We start from the raw sequence: 18,575 nt of genomic DNA, 5'->3' as shown, positions 1-18,575 counted from the left end.
ATGACAAGTCATTATATGGCAATATTATTATTTCATTGTATTCTATAAAGACAACTAACTATCTTCATTGTAAGTATTTTTGTCTAAAACCAATACATTGTTCTTTAACATTATTTTAAAAGTGTTACCTGTGAGGCTGCTTTTGAAGGTTCAGTGAGAGACATGGGTCAAACTCTGAAGTATCAAGCTAGGAACTGACAGTTTAACCTAACTTTATTTTGCTGAGTGGTATGTTTCACCATTTGATACTTTTACTACCTTTGTTGTTTATGCAGATTAGAAGGTCTTTGAATGAGGACTGACATTTTTCATAAAGTGCCAGTTATGATGGAGGCTTGGTATTGAATGAGGCTTGTACTTACAACAGTAATAAGAATAATTAAGGATTTTGGAAGTGTGTTACGGGTTAGCAATCCAACACATAAAGTATTTATTAGAGTAATTTTGTTTTTATTTATCTGTTTGTTTGTTTATTTATTTTTCCTTATAACTTTCTGTGGAAGTAAAACTATAAATAATATTTACAGCTTTAAAAGAGAGCTTTTAGAGCTTTATTTACTGAAAATTCAAAAGGAAAAGATGCATAAGTTACTAACATTGGCTTATGTGGACAGAACTTGTAGAAGATTTCAGGATAAGAGGATGAGGTCTGAGGAAGAGGATACGTATGGTCCACTCAGTGAAGGAAATCATGAAGTTCTTTGGTTTGCCATGAATGTTTGAGACAAATCACTATATCTTTCTGAGCCTGTTTCAATGGCTTGACTAATTTTCTGTTGCCATGTGAAACACACTCTGTTAAGTACTCCTGTTAATCTTGGGCCTTGTAGCACTGTAATAAGTATTTATTTTTGATATGAGTGAATGTCAGTGATTCTTCAGAAGAGTGGGTAGGAGCTGTTCTTCTGGTTCTGGGAACCAGTTGGATTTACTGAGGGGAAAAAAAAAAAAGTTTTCTATTCCAATATCAATGAAATAGTGTTGCTCTCGTGGCATAACTTCATATGCTTCACTTTGTCTTGTGTATTGACAGATTTCACAAATTATCTTCAGATGAAACACTGAAATGTAATTAGTTAGATATGATGCTTAATAAAGAATGAAAAATAATGATAATAAAAAAAAAAATCATCTACTTTGCATAAGGGGAAACAAAGAGATAAAACTTTAGATTTAGAAAACAAAAGAGGGCGTTTCTGAAATTTTGATTACTATATTATGATTGGAAAACTAGTGTGACTTTATGTGTTCCAAATTAATTCCATGTTCAACTAAGTGTACTTGTTATTATCAGTGTATGAAGAGAATTGCTGTGTACAGTTCATGAAATTTGTTCTAACATCCTTGAATACGTAGGGAAATAAACAGTCCTTTGACTAGCTACTGATACTAATTGCAGTATGAATTGCAGGAGAAGGTTTCCAGAATGGATAGGGTCGTAGCAGAGCATCAACAGTTCTCTCACAGCATCAAAGACCTCCAAGACTGGGTGGCTGATGCAGTTCACATGCTGGAGTCCTACTGTCATCCCACCGCTGACAAGAATGTTCTGGACAGCCGGATGTTAAAGCTGGAGGTATGTAAACAGACCTATAGTCTGTTAATATCACTGCCCAGAATATATTAAAGGGCAGTGCTCAAAAAATAATACTTTGATGTCCATATTTTGGCTGCAGCTTAAAATCCGAGGCAAGCGCTCCAAATTCCAACCTGTTCCTTTGAAGCCCAGCCATGAAAACCACTGTCCCTCTTCTAACTGACTGTTTCTACAAGCTGCTAAATTTGATTAGCTAATTTTCCAGTGAATCTAGTTAGAATATTCATGCCCAAATAATGATAAAAATGGAACAATGTCTTCTCACATTTTAGGGACTGCTAACAGTGAAACAAGAAAAAGAAATCCAAATGAAAATGGTTCTGACAAGAGGAGAATCTGTTCTGCAAAATACTTCCCTGGAGGGAGTACAAGTGATTGAACAGCAATTGAATACCCTGAAGGACAACTGGGCTTCTCTTCTGTCTGCTTGTATCCAGTGCAAGAGGTAAAAAGGGTGCACGATGATGCTTGATAGTCAAATTTTTGACTGTCGAATTTCTGGAAAAGTTAGTTCATGGTGTGTTATGTATTCAGGAATCAAATTTATATAAAATGACTGCATGTGCCTAACATTGCAGGTCTAGAAGCCTTAAATGGCCTATTAGTTTGAAATAGAAAAAGGGGAGGAGACAGTGAGTTACTAAACTTTATTAACACTTATTATCAGTATACTCTTAAAAATGGATTGTATGTTCATAATTGTTTTGTAACTTTTATTTTGAATTGCACTCAATTCCTTGAAATGTTCTCAGAAATGATAAGATCTTAACATGGACAGTAATGGCTGTTCTGTCAAGGTTCTGTCTGTTTTTCCACTTGTTAGCTTTTCACAGGAGGTAGCATAATTACAATATCCAATAAAGATGCTCAAAATAGTTATGTTTAAAATGATAGAATAAAGAAATTCAGGAGAAAAAAAAATACAACCTTCTATGGTGAAGCATAAATAGTTGAATCATTTTTATTTAAATTATTCAAACAATTAAATATTAGAATGCAGCAGCAGAAAATTTCTGATTCTGGATCTTAGTCTTCCTGTTCTTTTATTTACTAAAAATTGCACACATCAGCTAACTATATCATTTTAACAGACCTCTTTAAACTTCCAAGTTTAAAATCTTCATTTCTCTTTATTGGACAATCAATGCTCCTAGTTAAAACCTGTAGGGTTTTAATGGCTGTTTGTTTAGCCTGTGATACAAGTCTTACAAATATAGTCTAGAGTGATTCAAATAGCATGAGAACCAGAAACTCCAGTATCACAACAATTGTGAATTCTTAAATTGCAGTCAACTGGAAGGAGCTCTCTCCAAATGGACAAGTTATCAGGATGATGTTTGCCAGTTTACCAGCTGGATGGATAAAGTAGAAGCAAGCATGAATGCTTCTGAAAGACAATATGCTGAACTGAGGGAAAAAAATGCTGCCCTCAGCAAAGCAAAGGTGCGTTTGCTTTACAACAAACTAGCAAAAAATGCATATCACGTTACAAGCAATAAAAGTCTGAGTAACTGCAAGATTAATGTGGTTTGTTTAATGCAGATTATTCATAAATTCTCTTGCTGTTTTGCAGCTACTCAATGAAGAGGTGTTGAGTCACAGCAGCCTATTGGAGACAATTGAATTAAAAGGCAGTGGAATGGCTGAGCACTATGTCACTCAGCTTGAACTCCAGGACCTTCAGGAGCGGTACAAGTTGCTCAAAGATAGGATGAGGGTACAGTTTTACTTTATAGAATCTCATTACATTTTGTTGTCCACAAGGAAGCAGAGGAATTCTTTTTTGTTTTGTTTTAATTATTATTATTTTCTTATTAGAGTTAAATGAAGAGTAAAAGTCTGGGGGAAGCTGTAACTTCATGTATGTGACAGAAAGTTATCAAGGTGCTTTATCAATCTATCTTTTTGTAGCACTGAGCTCTAGATATTTTCAAAAAGGTTCTGAAGATCTGAATCTGGAAATAAAATAAAAATAAAAATAAAAAAATAATCAAGTGTATTGGTCAAGGAATTCCATGCCAAAAGTGTAACTGACTTCAGTGAAGATATGACTTTATTCATTGTGACTGAAAATTTGGAAGCACCTCTGAATATCTATGGTTTGCATAGATGTAGGTTTTGCAATAAATGTAACCATATGAGCAGGTAAATCAAAAATGGTTGACAATTATAGAATCTTGCTGCTCAACACAAACCTTATTAGCAAGTAAATTGACTCTAATGTTGAAAGACCCATCAGGACTTGGACTTGACCATCCTTGGGGCAACTTGGGATATTCTGTTCTGTTCTAGTAAGTACTGTGTTTACTGGAAAGTGTTAATATGGTAGATCTTGAAAAGATTAGGGCATAAAGTATGATACAGAGGAAATAATGAAAGACTTGATAGTGCATGTAGTAAGGCCAGGTGGTTACCTCCAGTTAACCCATTTTTCTTCTGTGCTGATTAAACCATACCAAATGTATGATCAGACATATCACTTTTCTTCATGACATGTCTCGAGGATGTCTTTTTCCTGTACGAAGGGCCAAAATTCATTTTTTCTGATGCGTAAGTGATTGCCTGTTTTGCGGTACTCCCTTCCACAACCACAAAGAATGCATTGTACTGTCTTCCCTGGACCTCCTCAGAATGAGCTCAAGCTTGCCAGAGAGATAAGTGAAGTCCCAGGAAACATCAGTGGATACCTAGTATTCCTGTTAGCATGGGGAATTCTCTAAACTTTACCTTTTCCTGCAGCTTTTGCTCTTGCAGAAAGCTTTACAGAATGCCTGTATTGACTAACTGTATGGAAAAAAGCTTGATTAACAGTATGGGAACAATGAGAAACAGTTGGTTGTTCACAGGGGCAAGAGCTCTGTATGTCTTTCCTAATATATAAGCATCCCATCTTTCTCTTTCCACCTAATACCCTGGATGACTTCTGGTCTTCCCCACTCCCAGCTGTAGTGATGATGTTAAGTGTCTAGACCACATTTAACCCTTAGGAAGTTGTTCAAAGGCACTAGGTGGAGAGTAAAAAATCGGGGGAAAACACCAGTTTGGTAACTAATGAAATGTATGCCTTGAGTTTGTCACTTGAAATCTTCTCCATTTAATAATGCTTTGGCCAGGTGAAAAACCTGGCAAACTTCTGTAAGTGTTTGTGGTCCAAACCAGAGCAGACTAAGACCTGAAATTCCCTGCAGCCACTAGTAAGAGGCAAGAGAATTAGTCAGTGTTCCCAGTATCCCACTGTTCCCTGTGAGGACAGGACATTTAAAAACGGACAGCTGTACTCTTTCTCCCATTGCCCTGAACTGTTACGAATAGATAAAGCAGACTATAGATTTACACATATTTGTGAAAATATTTTTCTTCTTGCGTAGCCTGCTGCCCTGGAACACAGCCTGTGTTACCTTCATATGAATTTTCCTCCCTGCTCCCTTCAGTTCCTCCAAGGTCTGAATTACATGTAGTACAATTTTCTTGCCAATGGAAAGATTAGTCTTGTGCTGATGCAGGATGCATTTCTTTCTGTATTCCAGATATGGTAATATTTTAGTGCTGAGTTGTGAAATTGTTTGCTCACCCACATAGACAGACAAACTGCAGTTTTATTCTTAGCATGTTCTACAGGAATTGCCCACAAAGGACTCGGATAGTCTTCAAACCTGAAGATATTAGATATTCTTAGGAGACTATTATTCTACTAGCATAATAATAATAATAATAATAATAATAATAATAATAATAATAATAACAACAACAACAACAACAACAACAATAACAATAACAATAATGTAAGAAAAAATACTAAGTTATAGTCTCATCAATAACTTTAGTAAACAATTTAAAATGGTATAAGAAATAAGCAGATCTTTTGTTATAAACTGAGGTTTCATTTAAAATTAAACACTTATCAGAATTTCAAATCCCAGAATTCACAAACTTAAGTGAACAATTGTTAAGGATAATTATCTCTATCTCCACATTTGAGCCCTCTTTCCTTATAATCAATCAAACCATCCTCAGAATCCAATTAGTCTTGAATTCTAGGAAAGCTTAGCATCGGACATAAACTATGATCTCAGTACTGGATTTATGGTTTTTTTTTTGGTTTAATGATACACTTATGTATAAACATTTTAACAAACAGGAAGCAGTAACAAAAGCCGAAGGATTGCTTAACCTACATCAGGAGTACCAAAGACATCTGAAGACATTTGAAATATGGCTGGAGAATGAACAGGAAAAACTCGACTGTTTATTACATCTTGAAGGTGATGTCAAGAAACAGGAGGCAACACTCCGAGATCTACAGGTACAGTATGTGTAACACACTAACTAAAATAATAAATAAATCCTACTTGTAAAATAACAGAATATTAACTGCTGGACAAAAAAAAATACATCTTTGTTTGACTTAGAAACATGCTATATCTAAGTAATATACTGCTTAAAAGTGGTTCCAGTGAAGTCCGTGGGAACATTAATGTTCATTTCCAGATAAAAGCATCAGGACTTGAATGAATTTTTCTGCCGTACTAATGCAGGTTTCTTGCAAGTACTGAATTTATTTTAGATGTTAGCCTATAGTGAAGAAACTACCTATTTTCCCTGTGTTTCATAGAATATCAGAAGTATTTTTTCATTGAGTTTTCACCTTTTATTGCTTACAGTCCAATACTTACTTACCTACCTTTAAGTTGTTCCAGTCATGTAGGCTGCCTCACATGGTGAGGTGGGAAGATTCTCGCTGAATTCCCCAGGTGATAATGAAGGGTGAACCTAAAGTACTGCAGTAATTTCTCAGTTTATAATCTTAAAAGGACTAAAGATACTTTCAGGCTTGTTGCTGAATTAGGAAAAGGGCTGTGCTTGAGTTTCCATGTTATGAAATATTTATTACTTTTGGCCAGGTGAAAAACCTGGCAAACTTCTGCAAGCGTTTGTGGTCCAAACCAGAGCAGACTAAGACCTGAAATTCCCTGCAGCCACTAGTAAGAGGCAAGAGAATTAGTCAGTGTTCCCAGTATCCCACTGTTCCCTGTGAGGACAGAACACTGAGAAAATCTTTGTGCAATCAATGTCTCTGTATATAAACCTTAATATTAAGAGTTTAGAAAATCTGAATCCAGTTTGAAAATCTTAGTATATATTTCAAATACAAACCAAGAAGACATATAACTGTATTTTGGTCAGATCATTTCCTGATTAGGTTTCCTCATCTGATTGATTCCCTGAATACTTTCTAATCAAGTTCTAATAAACATGGGAGAAAAAAAAAATAAAAAAAATAAAAAAATATCCAGAAGAAGGTATCGAATTATTTTGGGATTATGTATCAAACATAAATAGAAACATAGAAATAATTAGGTGTCTTAATTAAAAATAAATAAATAAAATGAACCATCATCTTGTTCCTTGCTTTTAAAGAAATTTAATTTTAGAATCAGTCTTACAGTGTGTTTGTTACAGCTGGAAAATTTTGAGCTTAAGGTTGTGCTGAATGGGTTGCAGGCTCCCATGACAGCTCAGGCAGCTACTGTTTCAGAGTCCATTATAAGGCTAGGAGGGGAAGGAATTTAATGTAAATTTTGTCAATATTTTTCTACAACTCTCTTGTCAATAATAATAATAGTGGATTTGCTTTGTAAGTGAGCATGTCAGCAAGGTCTTATTAGAGATAGTGTAATGTGTGTTCAACTATAGATAAAGGAAATGGATAGATAACTGCTTTTCTCTGAAGTAGAACCAGGGCTTCATTTGTCATGTGTAGCAACTGCTAATGTAGGATACGTATCCATAATTTTGCCTTCACAGGAGCTGCAGGTCCACTGTGCAGAAGGACAAGCCTTACTGAATGCTGCTGTTCATGCCAGAGAGGAGGTGATTCCCTGGGGCATGCCCCAGATAGAAGACAGAGCCCTGGAATCTGTACGGCAAGATTGGCAAGTTTATCAGCACAGGCTTTCTGAAGCAAGAAGCCAACTAAATGCCACTGTGAGCAGGCTGAGGTTAATGGAGAAAAAATTTCAGAAAGTTAATGACTGGCTAACAGACTTGGAGGAGAAAGTTGCTGTCAGGACTGGTAGGCAGTCTAGCAGAGCAACAAAGGAGACGCAGCTTCAACAAATGAAGGTAAAGAATATGGTGAAGGAATTACATAAATAAGGAGTGTGAGCTTTCCACATCAGTGCCTAGTATGAAAATGACAGGAATCATTGAGATCATCTGAGTGTAGACACTCAGAATGATGTATCCAAGAGAGTTTTTGCCTTCTGGGTCCAGATTTCCCCTGTTCTACTTATAAAACAGTGGTTATACCAATGCTGAAATCTTATAAGGATGATCTGTAATTCCTGCGCTCTGTGGACTGAAAAGACATTACTGAGGTTCTGGAGTGGGGAAGAGTTAATATAGTAACAAAATAAAACGTCATAAGCCGTGTTGTGAAGTCTCTGCTGTGTTGATGCAGTGGTTTTCTTTAGTCACTAGAAGTGGAAGACATGGTTCTGAAGAAACAAAGGAAGTGCATTTATAAAGATCCAAGGTTATGGTTTACGGTCTCTTTTAGAATTTGGGCAACAGGAAAAAAAAAAATAGAAAATTGTAGGACTTCCAGCCTGAAATTCTATTATTATTTATTAAAAAAGTACTAAGTAATAAATTCAGTCTATTTAATACTGTAAAAACATAAAATAAATCACAGAATGGCTCTGGTTGAAAGCGAGCTTAAAGATCATCTGGTTCCAACCCCACTGCCAAGGGGGTTGGGTCTACCCAATAGATCAAGTTGTCTATCTAACCTGACCTTGGGCACTTCCAGGGATGTGGCACCCGCAACTTCTCTAGGCAACCTGTTCCAGTGCTTCACCACTCTCTGAGCAAATAATTTACTTCCTCCTAACATTTAAACTAAACCTTCCCTCTTTTATCTTAAAACCATTCTCCTTTGTCCTATCATTATTTGCCCATGTAAAATGTCACTCTCCATCTTTTTTATAAGCCCTCTTTAAGTACTGAAGGGCTGCAGTGAGGTATGCCTGGAGCTTTCTCTTCTCCAGGATGAACATGCCCAGTTCTCTCAGCCGTTCTTCACAGGAGAGGTGTCCCAGCCTCTGACGCCAAGATGAACTTTGTGTCCCTCCTCTGCACACACTCTAACAGGTCCACAACTTTCTTGTGCTGGGGAGCCCCAGACCTAGATGCAGTACTCCAAATGGAGCTACACCAGGGCAGAGTAGTGGGGGGCAAAACATCCTGTATGTTTATTCAGTTAACCGTCATCAGATTCTGTTTAATTTTCCTGTTGTAACTCCAGGTATTTGTTTTCCTTTCAATGGTTTCCTAACCATTACAACTAAATTCCTGTTGTGTTTAAGTTGTTTGAATTAGTCATACAAGCTGGGTAATGTCTTTTGTCATAGAAGTGGCATGAAGAAATTACAATCTACAAAGATGATGTGGAGGAAGTTGGGATATTAGCTCAGCAAATACTAGAGGAAAGTCTCACTACAAGTAGAATGGGAAGCCAGGCTACACAGCTTACATCTCGATATCAAACTCTCCTTCTTCATGTCTTGGTAAGCAATGATTAAGTAATTAATTTATAGATTCATAGAATCATAGAATATCCCAAGTTGGAAGGGACCCACAAAGATCATTGAGTCCAACTCCTGGGTCCAACTATTCATTATAAAATTATAAATAGTCAGTTGAGAAACAGGTAAGATAGACTTTCTTAATTAGATTTTATCAAATTTTACTCATTACTGTAGATTCCATAATACAATGTTCACATACATATCTGTGTTTATTTAACTATCTACATATAAATATATACACACATTTATAACTATATACGTGTAAACAACCATGCATATACATAGATTCCATTGGTCTAAATGCGTTAGAGAACAATAATCAGGTTGAAGCTCTTTCAAAAATATTCAATATTGATCAGATGTTACTACCTTTTTTGTCAGCTTCAGGAGAGAAATTCAGAATTCAGCAGATTTGAAGGCTGAATTACTACTAGAGAAATGTTTTCATGTTACCATATATATATAATATAGATAGATGTGGGCAAAAATGAATGGATAAGATACAGTGTTCAAGTCACTTTAGGTAGAAAGTGCTTCATAGTGACATAATCACAAGTCACTATACAAATTGCAAAATATAAGTCCCTTTTCCATGTCTAGCATTTATTCAGTTTTAACATTAGTGATTGTGGTATGTACACTCTGACAAGACCCCAGTAAGAATTATCCATTAGATATGAAAGGACTCAAAAACTATATATTTAATCTTAGTATATCAGGTTTTATTGATAAGTGGCAATTTATTGCTCTCTCTAACCAATAGCTATGACAAACATCAAGGTGTTTCTCATTTCTTCCCCTAACCTCCATACCTGTTTGAAGGAACAAATAAAGTTTCTGGAAGAAGAGATACGCAGTATGGAGGAATCAGAATTGGCTTTTAGTGCTTACACAAATTGGTACGGAGCTACTAACAAGAACTTCAGAAATGTGATCACCAAGTCTGATGTGTTGGATAAAACAGCAATGGAGAAAAAAGTGCAGGAACTAGAGGTACAGTGTTCTTGAATACAGTTGTTTTTTGTCTTCAGTTTCTGTTCACCAAGAAGTGCCTATATTTTAACACGTATCTTAACAGCTGCTCAAAATTCTAACTTCACTCTGCCCAGAGAAGTAAACAGGATAAAGATCACCAAATATAAAAGTTTGTGTTCTCATGTCATATACATATTACATCACAGTTTGGTTGGTGAGGTTATGCATAGTCATAAATAATATAATCCTCTCTTTCCATAAGGCATGTTTTATGCCATAAGGCATATTTTGTTTCAGGTTAAAGCTTAGAATAAATTTCCCTCCCACATCATCCTGCCATGTTTTATACCAGTATGCATTGTTTCCTGTATGCATTGTTTCCTGTATGCATTCCTGTATTTATACCAGTAGTTATAATATTATATACTTAATTATAATTCCCGTATTTATACCAGTATGCATTGTTTCCTGTTTTACTTCATTGAAATAATTCAGTAGTAAAACTCACATTTCATCTGAGTTGCAAATGAGTTTTTCATGTTTCCTGTAGCTTAAACATAATGCACTAAGTGAAAACTTTCATCCATTACAGAATTCGAGTATGAGTCATCTCCTGATAGACCTGAGTTTCTGTGTTTATGTTCACAAGCCCAGCGCAGAGCAGAAGCATTCATTTGTTGTTGATGTTCTTTTGTGTTTGTTTGTTTGTTTGTTGTTTCTTTCTAGTTTATCACAAGTTAACCTCAGGTAATTTTGTAATTAAAAGCCCATTTAATTTCCATAGCAATTCCTTGTGTCCTTAATAATAATAATAATAATAATAAAGTGTTATCCTATCACTAATAATAGAACTACACTGAATCAAAAAGAAAGAGACAAGAGCTCGTATGCATTTTCTGTTAACCAACATTTCTTTCACAGCTGCTGCTGAGTGATATGGACATAGGCCACAGTTTACTAAAATCTGCCCGTGAGAAGGGGGAGCGAGCTATAAAGTACATGGAAGAAAATGAAGTTGACCAGTTAAGAAAAGAAATTGGTGATCATGTGGAACAGCTTGAAGAGTTGGCTGGATCCATCAGGAAAGAACACATGACTTCAGAAAAATTCCTTCAGTTGGCAAAGGAGTTCTCAGACAAATACAAGGCACAGACTCAGTGGCTCACAGAGTACCAAACCATGTTACATGCTCCAGTGGAGCCAAAGAGTGAACTCTATGAGAAGAAGGCCCAGTTGTCCAAATATAAGGTAAAAAGTGATCATATCATTGCACTATTGAATGAATTTTGACCTAGAGACTTGCAACAAATCTTCTGATGCAAGTGTCTGTTCAAGTGTCCTCATTAGATTTATGAGATATCTCTGATCTGGGTATCTAAATCAGCAAAAAAGTGAAAAGATGCATGATGCCTACACCTATGAATCAGAGTGGGCACATAGATATGCAAAGTGAAAGTTTTAATAAGGCTTCTACATTTTAAAATGTCCTGTTATGAAACAAAATTCTATTTCTATTTTTACATGTGAGCAATTCCTTTGACATCAACAGAGTTAACTTCCATTTAAGCCAGGACAGAAAATAATTGGTCTTTCTTCTCTGCAGACATTTCCCCTGTCTACATTTGCTTAATCATCTTTCTGTTTAAAGCTGAATGTCCCAGCTCAACTGACATCCAGGACAGTCAGCTGCTATGGCTTCCTCTGTTTTTAATTAACATTTTTATGATTTTTTTTTCCACTTGTAAAAGTGAGTAGAAAATAATTGAGATCAAAACTGTTGCCTATCTTAATGATGCTTTTTTGAAATACTCCAGGCTTCCATACGTTTCGTAAGATGTACACTGGGCCTGGCTGGAATGAAGACAGCTCTCCTCATAGCAGCCCATACAACTCTGTGTTTAGCATTTATGGCTAAAACAGTGTTGTCAGCATACCAATGCTTTTGCTGTTGCTGAGCAGTACTTGCACAGCACCAAGGCTTTCTCTCCAAACCACTTATCCACCCCATCCTCCTGCAAGCTTAAATACCCAGTCATATAGAAGATCTGTGTGCTTGCTTGCTACATGTTTGAGGAACTTGTATCTCACCGTTAAGTGGTAGATACTGCCATGTACTATGCTGTCTGACCCAGTAGCACAACAATGACAACAGGAGCTCAGACTGGATACCCTTTATATTCAAGACTTATGCATTAATCTGTTATATATTATCTCCCTAAGGGCAGGGATTTGGTGATGATTGCCCACCTATTTACAGAATTTGTTCCTCAGAGCAAATTTTATCCTTAGCATTTAACCGTTCACACATATTAACTCACTTTCCTATAGCAGCTCCAAATTGTTAGGCATGCTACTAGGCAATCACAAAAGGATCAATTGCTGTTAGGTTCCTGCAAAGCTGTTGTCTCAGGGCATAGCTGGAAAAATATAGTCCCACAGTAGTGGCAAAGTTCTTCTCATCTGGAAAGGATGATATATGGCCATACTTCAGATCAAAGGTGAGCGAATGAAATAGATCTTCAGTGCTCAATTAATATTTCGCTATTCTTGCTTGCACTGTAGTCCATACAGCAGACCGTTCTGTCCCACGAGCCTTCAATAAAATCAGTGATTGAAAAGGGAGAAGCACTTTTTGATCTGGTGAATGACGTGACTCTAAAGAGCAACATTCTAGACCTTCAGAGCAGTTACCAGGAACTCTGCAGTGCAACAAAGGTAAAAAGTCAGAAAGAAAAATTAAGGTTCTTCCTTACTATATTTTTCCCCTCTTTGAGAAGTTGACTATTTGTTTCATACTTCTATCATGTTACACTCTGCACACAGAGCCAGTTAGGTTTCCTTACCTTTTATTTGTCTCTTGCTTCTGCTACATCTCACACAAACTTCATTTAATCTAGTTTCACTACTGAATGGAGGTCACTGACGAAAATGAACTTTAAGATGGATTCAAGTTAATTCAGCAAGGACAATATAAATTAACATTGATTCATTGAGTCTACATGAATCTACATGAATCTACATATACATATACTTTGAAACACTCAATACTAAATACGTCCTTAAGTATGATTATGGCTACAGCTTTAAATAGGTTATACGCCTAACAAGGAAAAGCTCCACAAATTAAGTTAAAGTCATTTTACCATGGTAATCGTTATTCGTTATGAATGTTATTATTTTCATCATTATTTAATTTATTTTATTAATAATTTAATAATTTCTTTTAACAATATTTTAATTATTGATTTTTATTAATAATGTAATTAATAGTTTATTATTTTATTATCACCATTATATGTGTTGTGTATATGTCATCATATATTCATTACCATCATTATTCATCATATTAAGTCCTTAAACCATCTTATTAAAGTCCTTTTAATTTCCAATCCATCCATCCAATAATAGATTAAAAGTTTTTTTTTCACAGCTGATTTTTAAATTTGTACAGCCTGGTTTGTACCACAAAACTGATATCTGTTGTAGTAGACATAATTTTGATGAGTTAAATTCAGTAAAGTACATGAAAAGCTTTTTCAAAGGGGGGAAAATAATATTACCTCAATGTATTTACTCATGGTTTTGTGTGCTAGAGTCACAAGTAGATATACGTATAAAGGCAGCAAATACCTAACCATAGCATTTGGTAGGTCATGTGCAGTCTCTCGGTGTCTGTAATAGCTATTTTGAAATGAATTTAATGTCAAGTTAACAATGTTTCTTTTCTCAAAGAAACAGAATCTTCACTGTTTTCTTCAACCTTCTCAGTATACTATTTCACCCTAAATAAAAATGCCACTCAGTACCACAGATTTTTTTCACACAACTAACCCCGTTGGTTTCTGGTTTAACAGTCTAATGACAGGACTCACTCATAGGAATATAAATTCGGAAGATTCTTACTATGCTTTCAAGATCTTGGTGTTCTGTTTTTATTCTTCTTATGTTTTAATTTTGGTCATTGTGAACCTGCAGGCATATGTTGACACTTTAGAGGCGAGAGTAAAAGAACATGAGGATTACAATAGTGATTTGCAAGAAGGAGAGAAATGGTTACTACATATGTCCAGCAGGCTGGTTAGCCCTGACCTCATGGAGAGTAACAATCTTGAGATAATCACTCAGCAACTAGCCAACCATAAGGTGGGTTTGTTGCTTTGGTAAACCTTTATTGGGTAAATTGGAATTTTTCTTCTCTGCTTCTGTGTCTTCACTCCAAAGCTCTAGTTATTTCTCATTCATCTGTTTTATTCCTCCTACTGTTAACAGTGAAAATGAGCACCAGTGTCATTAACACAGTGAACATATTTACTTTGTTGTAGCACTGTATCTTGGGTCAAATTGAATCTGCACAAGAACTTTGTTGTACTCTGATCTGAATTTCATGTCAGACTCTTTACGAGAAGTTCCAAGGAATAGACCACAAAAGGCAGATTAGGGTCTTTTTACTCCTAAGGTGTTTTTGACTCTGACACTTAAGGAAAAATAACAATAAATTTTCAAGTATTAAGGTGTCATATTTCATCCATTGATTTAATTCAAGGTATCGTTACTGATGTTATCAGTCGTAAGTACTCACCACCTCAGTTACTGATACTTTCTGCAAAATAAAATAAAGCATAATCCAATCCCCACCACCACATACACACTTAGAAACTGAGTTTCCAAGGGCAAATATTGAAACCTTTTACCTCACTGTGATTAGCATATTATCCTTTAAGTAACCTCTTGGTGTAAAAAATTGGCTCAGCCAAATCTGATGCAAAGATCTTTCTACAGTTGAAGAGCTTATGGAATAAGATATGATTCAGCATCAGGTTTTGTCCTTAGCATTAGACACAAGAGAATTTGATGCAACCCTGGAGATCAAAGGAAGACAAAGGGCACTCTGTTTTGGGGCATGAGCATATAATGTTTACACGTTACAACAGTACTGCAAACATTTCTGTGGAATATCTATGTAAATACTTTTGACAATGATTTTACAATGAAAGTATATTCTAATAGCTTGACTATAACAATACACGTTGCCTGAAAACCTGTGTCCACATCTGAAGACAAGGAGTGATCAGAACACATTCTAAATTTAAAATATTATTCAAAATATGTTAACTATTTCTTAGGCTATCATGGAAGAAATTGCAGGATTTGAAGATCGTTTGAACAACCTGAAGAGTAAAGGTGATTATTTGATCAACCAATGCACAGAACATCTTCAAGCAAAATTTAAGCAAAATATACAAAGCCATCTTCAGGGGACAAGGGACAGCTATTCTGCCATATGCAGTACAGCCCAAAGGGTGAGTCTTGTTTCAAAAAACATTTTTAATACAGTGTAAGAACAACATTTTTTTTTTCTGTAATTGGTTTCTGTTTCTTCAAATGGTATAAATTTCTACTGTTTCAAAATAAATTGAGCCTATAGGCTCCTAATATAGCATTTCATCATTACTGTGGTGCAGATGAATTTCTTGTGATCCAAATGTTGCCTTGCAATCAGCAGAACTAGCTGCGTATCATCCAGAAGTTTGTACTTAATTTCTCCACTCCCTTGCAGCATTCATGTTATACAAGCTTCTGAGCAGTCACAGTCAAGAAAATAAAGCTATTCCTACTTCAAAAATGATGGAACAAATTACACTTTTAGTGCCAGTTGTTTAAATATATAAATAACTGGTCTTAATTATGTACAAGAAAATACTGTCTGTCTTAGTTAAACCAGAACATACAATAAAGAAGGGCTAACTGGGTCAGTCCCTATTAGGAGATCAGGACAGCAAGAAGTAAGAGTTGTAAGAGTTGTTGAGGAAGGTAAAACCTCATACTATAAAAATGGTAAAATGATGGACAAGAATACAGAAATTAGAGAAAATACTCTTCATTTTCACCTCTATTTTCTCTTTCCAGTAGTTACGCTTTAGATATTGTCTGTTTTATCCACAAATGCAGTGGGAGCTTAAGGAGTTAACTATCCCATGGTAGTTTGTACAAGGGCTAAAGTAACTACAATCTTAGCAGGTCTCTTTTCTTCTGCAGTTTGCAAGGTGTGGGAAGAGAGACAATAATGGTGTTTGAAAATGTAATGAAGTTCCAAATTGTTTATTTTAGGTATACCAGAGTTTGGAACATGAACTCCAAAAGCATGTTAATCGTCAGGATACCCTACAACAGTGCCAGACCTGGCTGTCTACAATACAGTCAGAATTAAAGCCAAGTACCTGGCCACCCTTCAGCCTGGCAGATGCAGTTAAACAGGTAAAAGTTCAACACTTGAATATGCTCAGTTATCCTTAATGAGGTGATTTCACGTAAGAGCTTTATATTAATAGAAATTAGGTACTCCCTCTAGCCTCCTCAGACACCTGTGTAGCCTCATTTTTTGTCCCCAGCTCAAAAAGGAGTACCTTGAAGGAAAAATAACTTTAGGTGAAAAATCACACAGGGCTTTTGTTAGCTCTGTTTAATACTTAGAAATATGCTACTTGAAAACATTGGCTAATTAGATAAAACTGCTCAGATATTCTATAGATGTGTTTAGCAGAGAGGTTGTGTCTTTCTGCTTGTCTAATTGCTTATCTCTGTCTACTAAAGTTCCTACATGACACCTAGTTTCATAGTACCATCAACACAGAATCTGTTAATCAGTCGATTAAAATAAGTTTTCAGTCTGATAGTATAGAAATGCCTCCAGCTCACATTAGTGATTAAGGATGTTTTATTTGTTTTCTGATTATTTTTAGTAACTTAATATATGTAATTACTGGATTTGTACATTGTTTTCAAACTAACCTGGTTTGACACAAAAAAAAATGCAGAAATTCAAGTCTTTCTCATCTACCATATAGCTTGAGACCTTGAAATACTAGAGATTTTGATTTCCCTTTCCTCTAGTCCTTTTTCTGCTTAACACTGAGAATGGTATGTCTGTCTTCTAGATATCTGTCCTTCTACCCTTTAAATAATAGGAGATGGCAATTAGCATCCCCTCTCTAGGTTAGACAAACCCTGTTCCTTCAGACCTGCCTAAATGCCACATGCTACTGCCCCGTATACACTACCCCTTTGCTGAACTTGCACCAGCTTGCCGATATCTCTTCTGTTAAGAGGGAAACTTGAACCCAATACACCAGGCTCAGCCTGACAAGTTTAAGCACAGGAGGATAATCCCTTCCTGGAGCATGCTTTCAGCTTTCCTGCTAATGCAGTAAGTCAGGGTTGCCACAAGGGCGCACTGCTGTGTATTCAACTTCTTGTTTACAAGGACCCACCGCTGCCCCTCTGAGTGGTCGGTCATTCACCCTCCTCTCTGGGACTCTAGGAGGTATGTTATATGCAGGTATAAGCCTGCTTTTTGACACTGATACCACCATTTTCTTGTGAAATGAGGAAAATCTTCATGAGAGAGATGGGCTTCTATGGACAATAGCAAGAGGAACAACCCTCAACAGAATAGTGTTGTCAGATCTTGTCAATTGTAGATGTTGAGAGGGTTTCAGAGGGTGTGGAAAACTTGTTTTGCCACTGTTTTGGATCCTCCATGATCTATTGAGATGCAAGAGATTTTTATAGGTATAGGCAACAAGACACTTTAATAATTGGATAAAGCCCTGCTTCCCATTTACCTTGGGAAAGCAAGTCACCTTTCTGAAACTATGTGTGTCTATCCAAACCTCCTAATTATAAAGAAATAAGGTAGGTAATGCATGTCACTGAGTACTTTGCTAAATGGACAATGATAATCAAATTTTTAAGAATTACTCTTTTCCATGTTTTTTACATTGTTTGTAATAAAATAGCATATGTCTACATTTCTTCTCTTGGAAGTAATGAGCTAAATTTTAAACACTGAAACGTGATTTTAATAAAATAAGAAATATTCCACAAGCTGAGTTTATATGAGGATTGTCTTCCTTCAGGTGAAACATTTCCGGGCTCTGCAGGAACAAGCCAATACATATTTGGATCTTTTGTGCTCCATGTGTGATCTCTCAGATGCCACAGTGAAGAGTACAGCAACAGATATTCAACAAACAAAACAAATGGTACAAGATAACCAGCTTTTAATCCTATTTAGAGCTTTAACTGCTGTCATCTGTCCTCTTTTAAGACAGTCATCTTGGGTAATGGTTTAAAGAAATGTTATCTTATATCTTACATGCATCTTAAGTATTTAAACAGAAACATTTTATCTTTTTTTTTTTTTTTTTTTTTTAATACGTATATATAGATATATAATATAGATATTATAAAATTGACGCAATGCTATCCTGGCAGTAATAAAAAGAAAAGGGACAAAGGATGTGAGAGGTACTGAGGTGCTAAAAAATGTCCTAAAGCCACACATATGACATCATGATGAAGAAAACTAGTTCCAAATTATTTGTCTTCATAAAACATAACTCAGTTAATTCTTA

At 35.8% G+C, this 18,575-nt stretch overlaps 1 protein-coding gene across 1 annotated transcript in view; it reads left to right on the top strand.

The window, feature by feature from the left end:
• The window catches only part of SYNE1 (spectrin repeat containing nuclear envelope protein 1), a 295,282-nt gene that overhangs the window by 143,250 nt on the left and 133,457 nt on the right, over positions 1 to 18,575 (top strand). The window contains 14 exon segments of the mRNA XM_084285341.1: positions 1,412 to 1,576; positions 1,870 to 2,042; positions 2,887 to 3,040; positions 3,171 to 3,314; positions 5,736 to 5,900; positions 7,403 to 7,720; positions 9,010 to 9,165; positions 10,009 to 10,179; positions 11,083 to 11,409; positions 12,724 to 12,876; positions 14,137 to 14,304; positions 15,285 to 15,461; positions 16,270 to 16,416; positions 18,078 to 18,203. Of these exon segments, the coding sequence (XP_084141467.1) occupies positions 1,412 to 1,576; positions 1,870 to 2,042; positions 2,887 to 3,040; positions 3,171 to 3,314; positions 5,736 to 5,900; positions 7,403 to 7,720; positions 9,010 to 9,165; positions 10,009 to 10,179; positions 11,083 to 11,409; positions 12,724 to 12,876; positions 14,137 to 14,304; positions 15,285 to 15,461; positions 16,270 to 16,416; positions 18,078 to 18,203 (2,544 nt within the window).

Source organism: Netta rufina (genome assembly GCF_964035555.1).
Source record: "Netta rufina genome assembly, chromosome: 3".
Taxonomy (NCBI): domain Eukaryota; kingdom Metazoa; phylum Chordata; class Aves; order Anseriformes; family Anatidae; genus Netta; species Netta rufina.
This window is presented reverse-complemented; position numbering and strand designations above follow the sequence as displayed.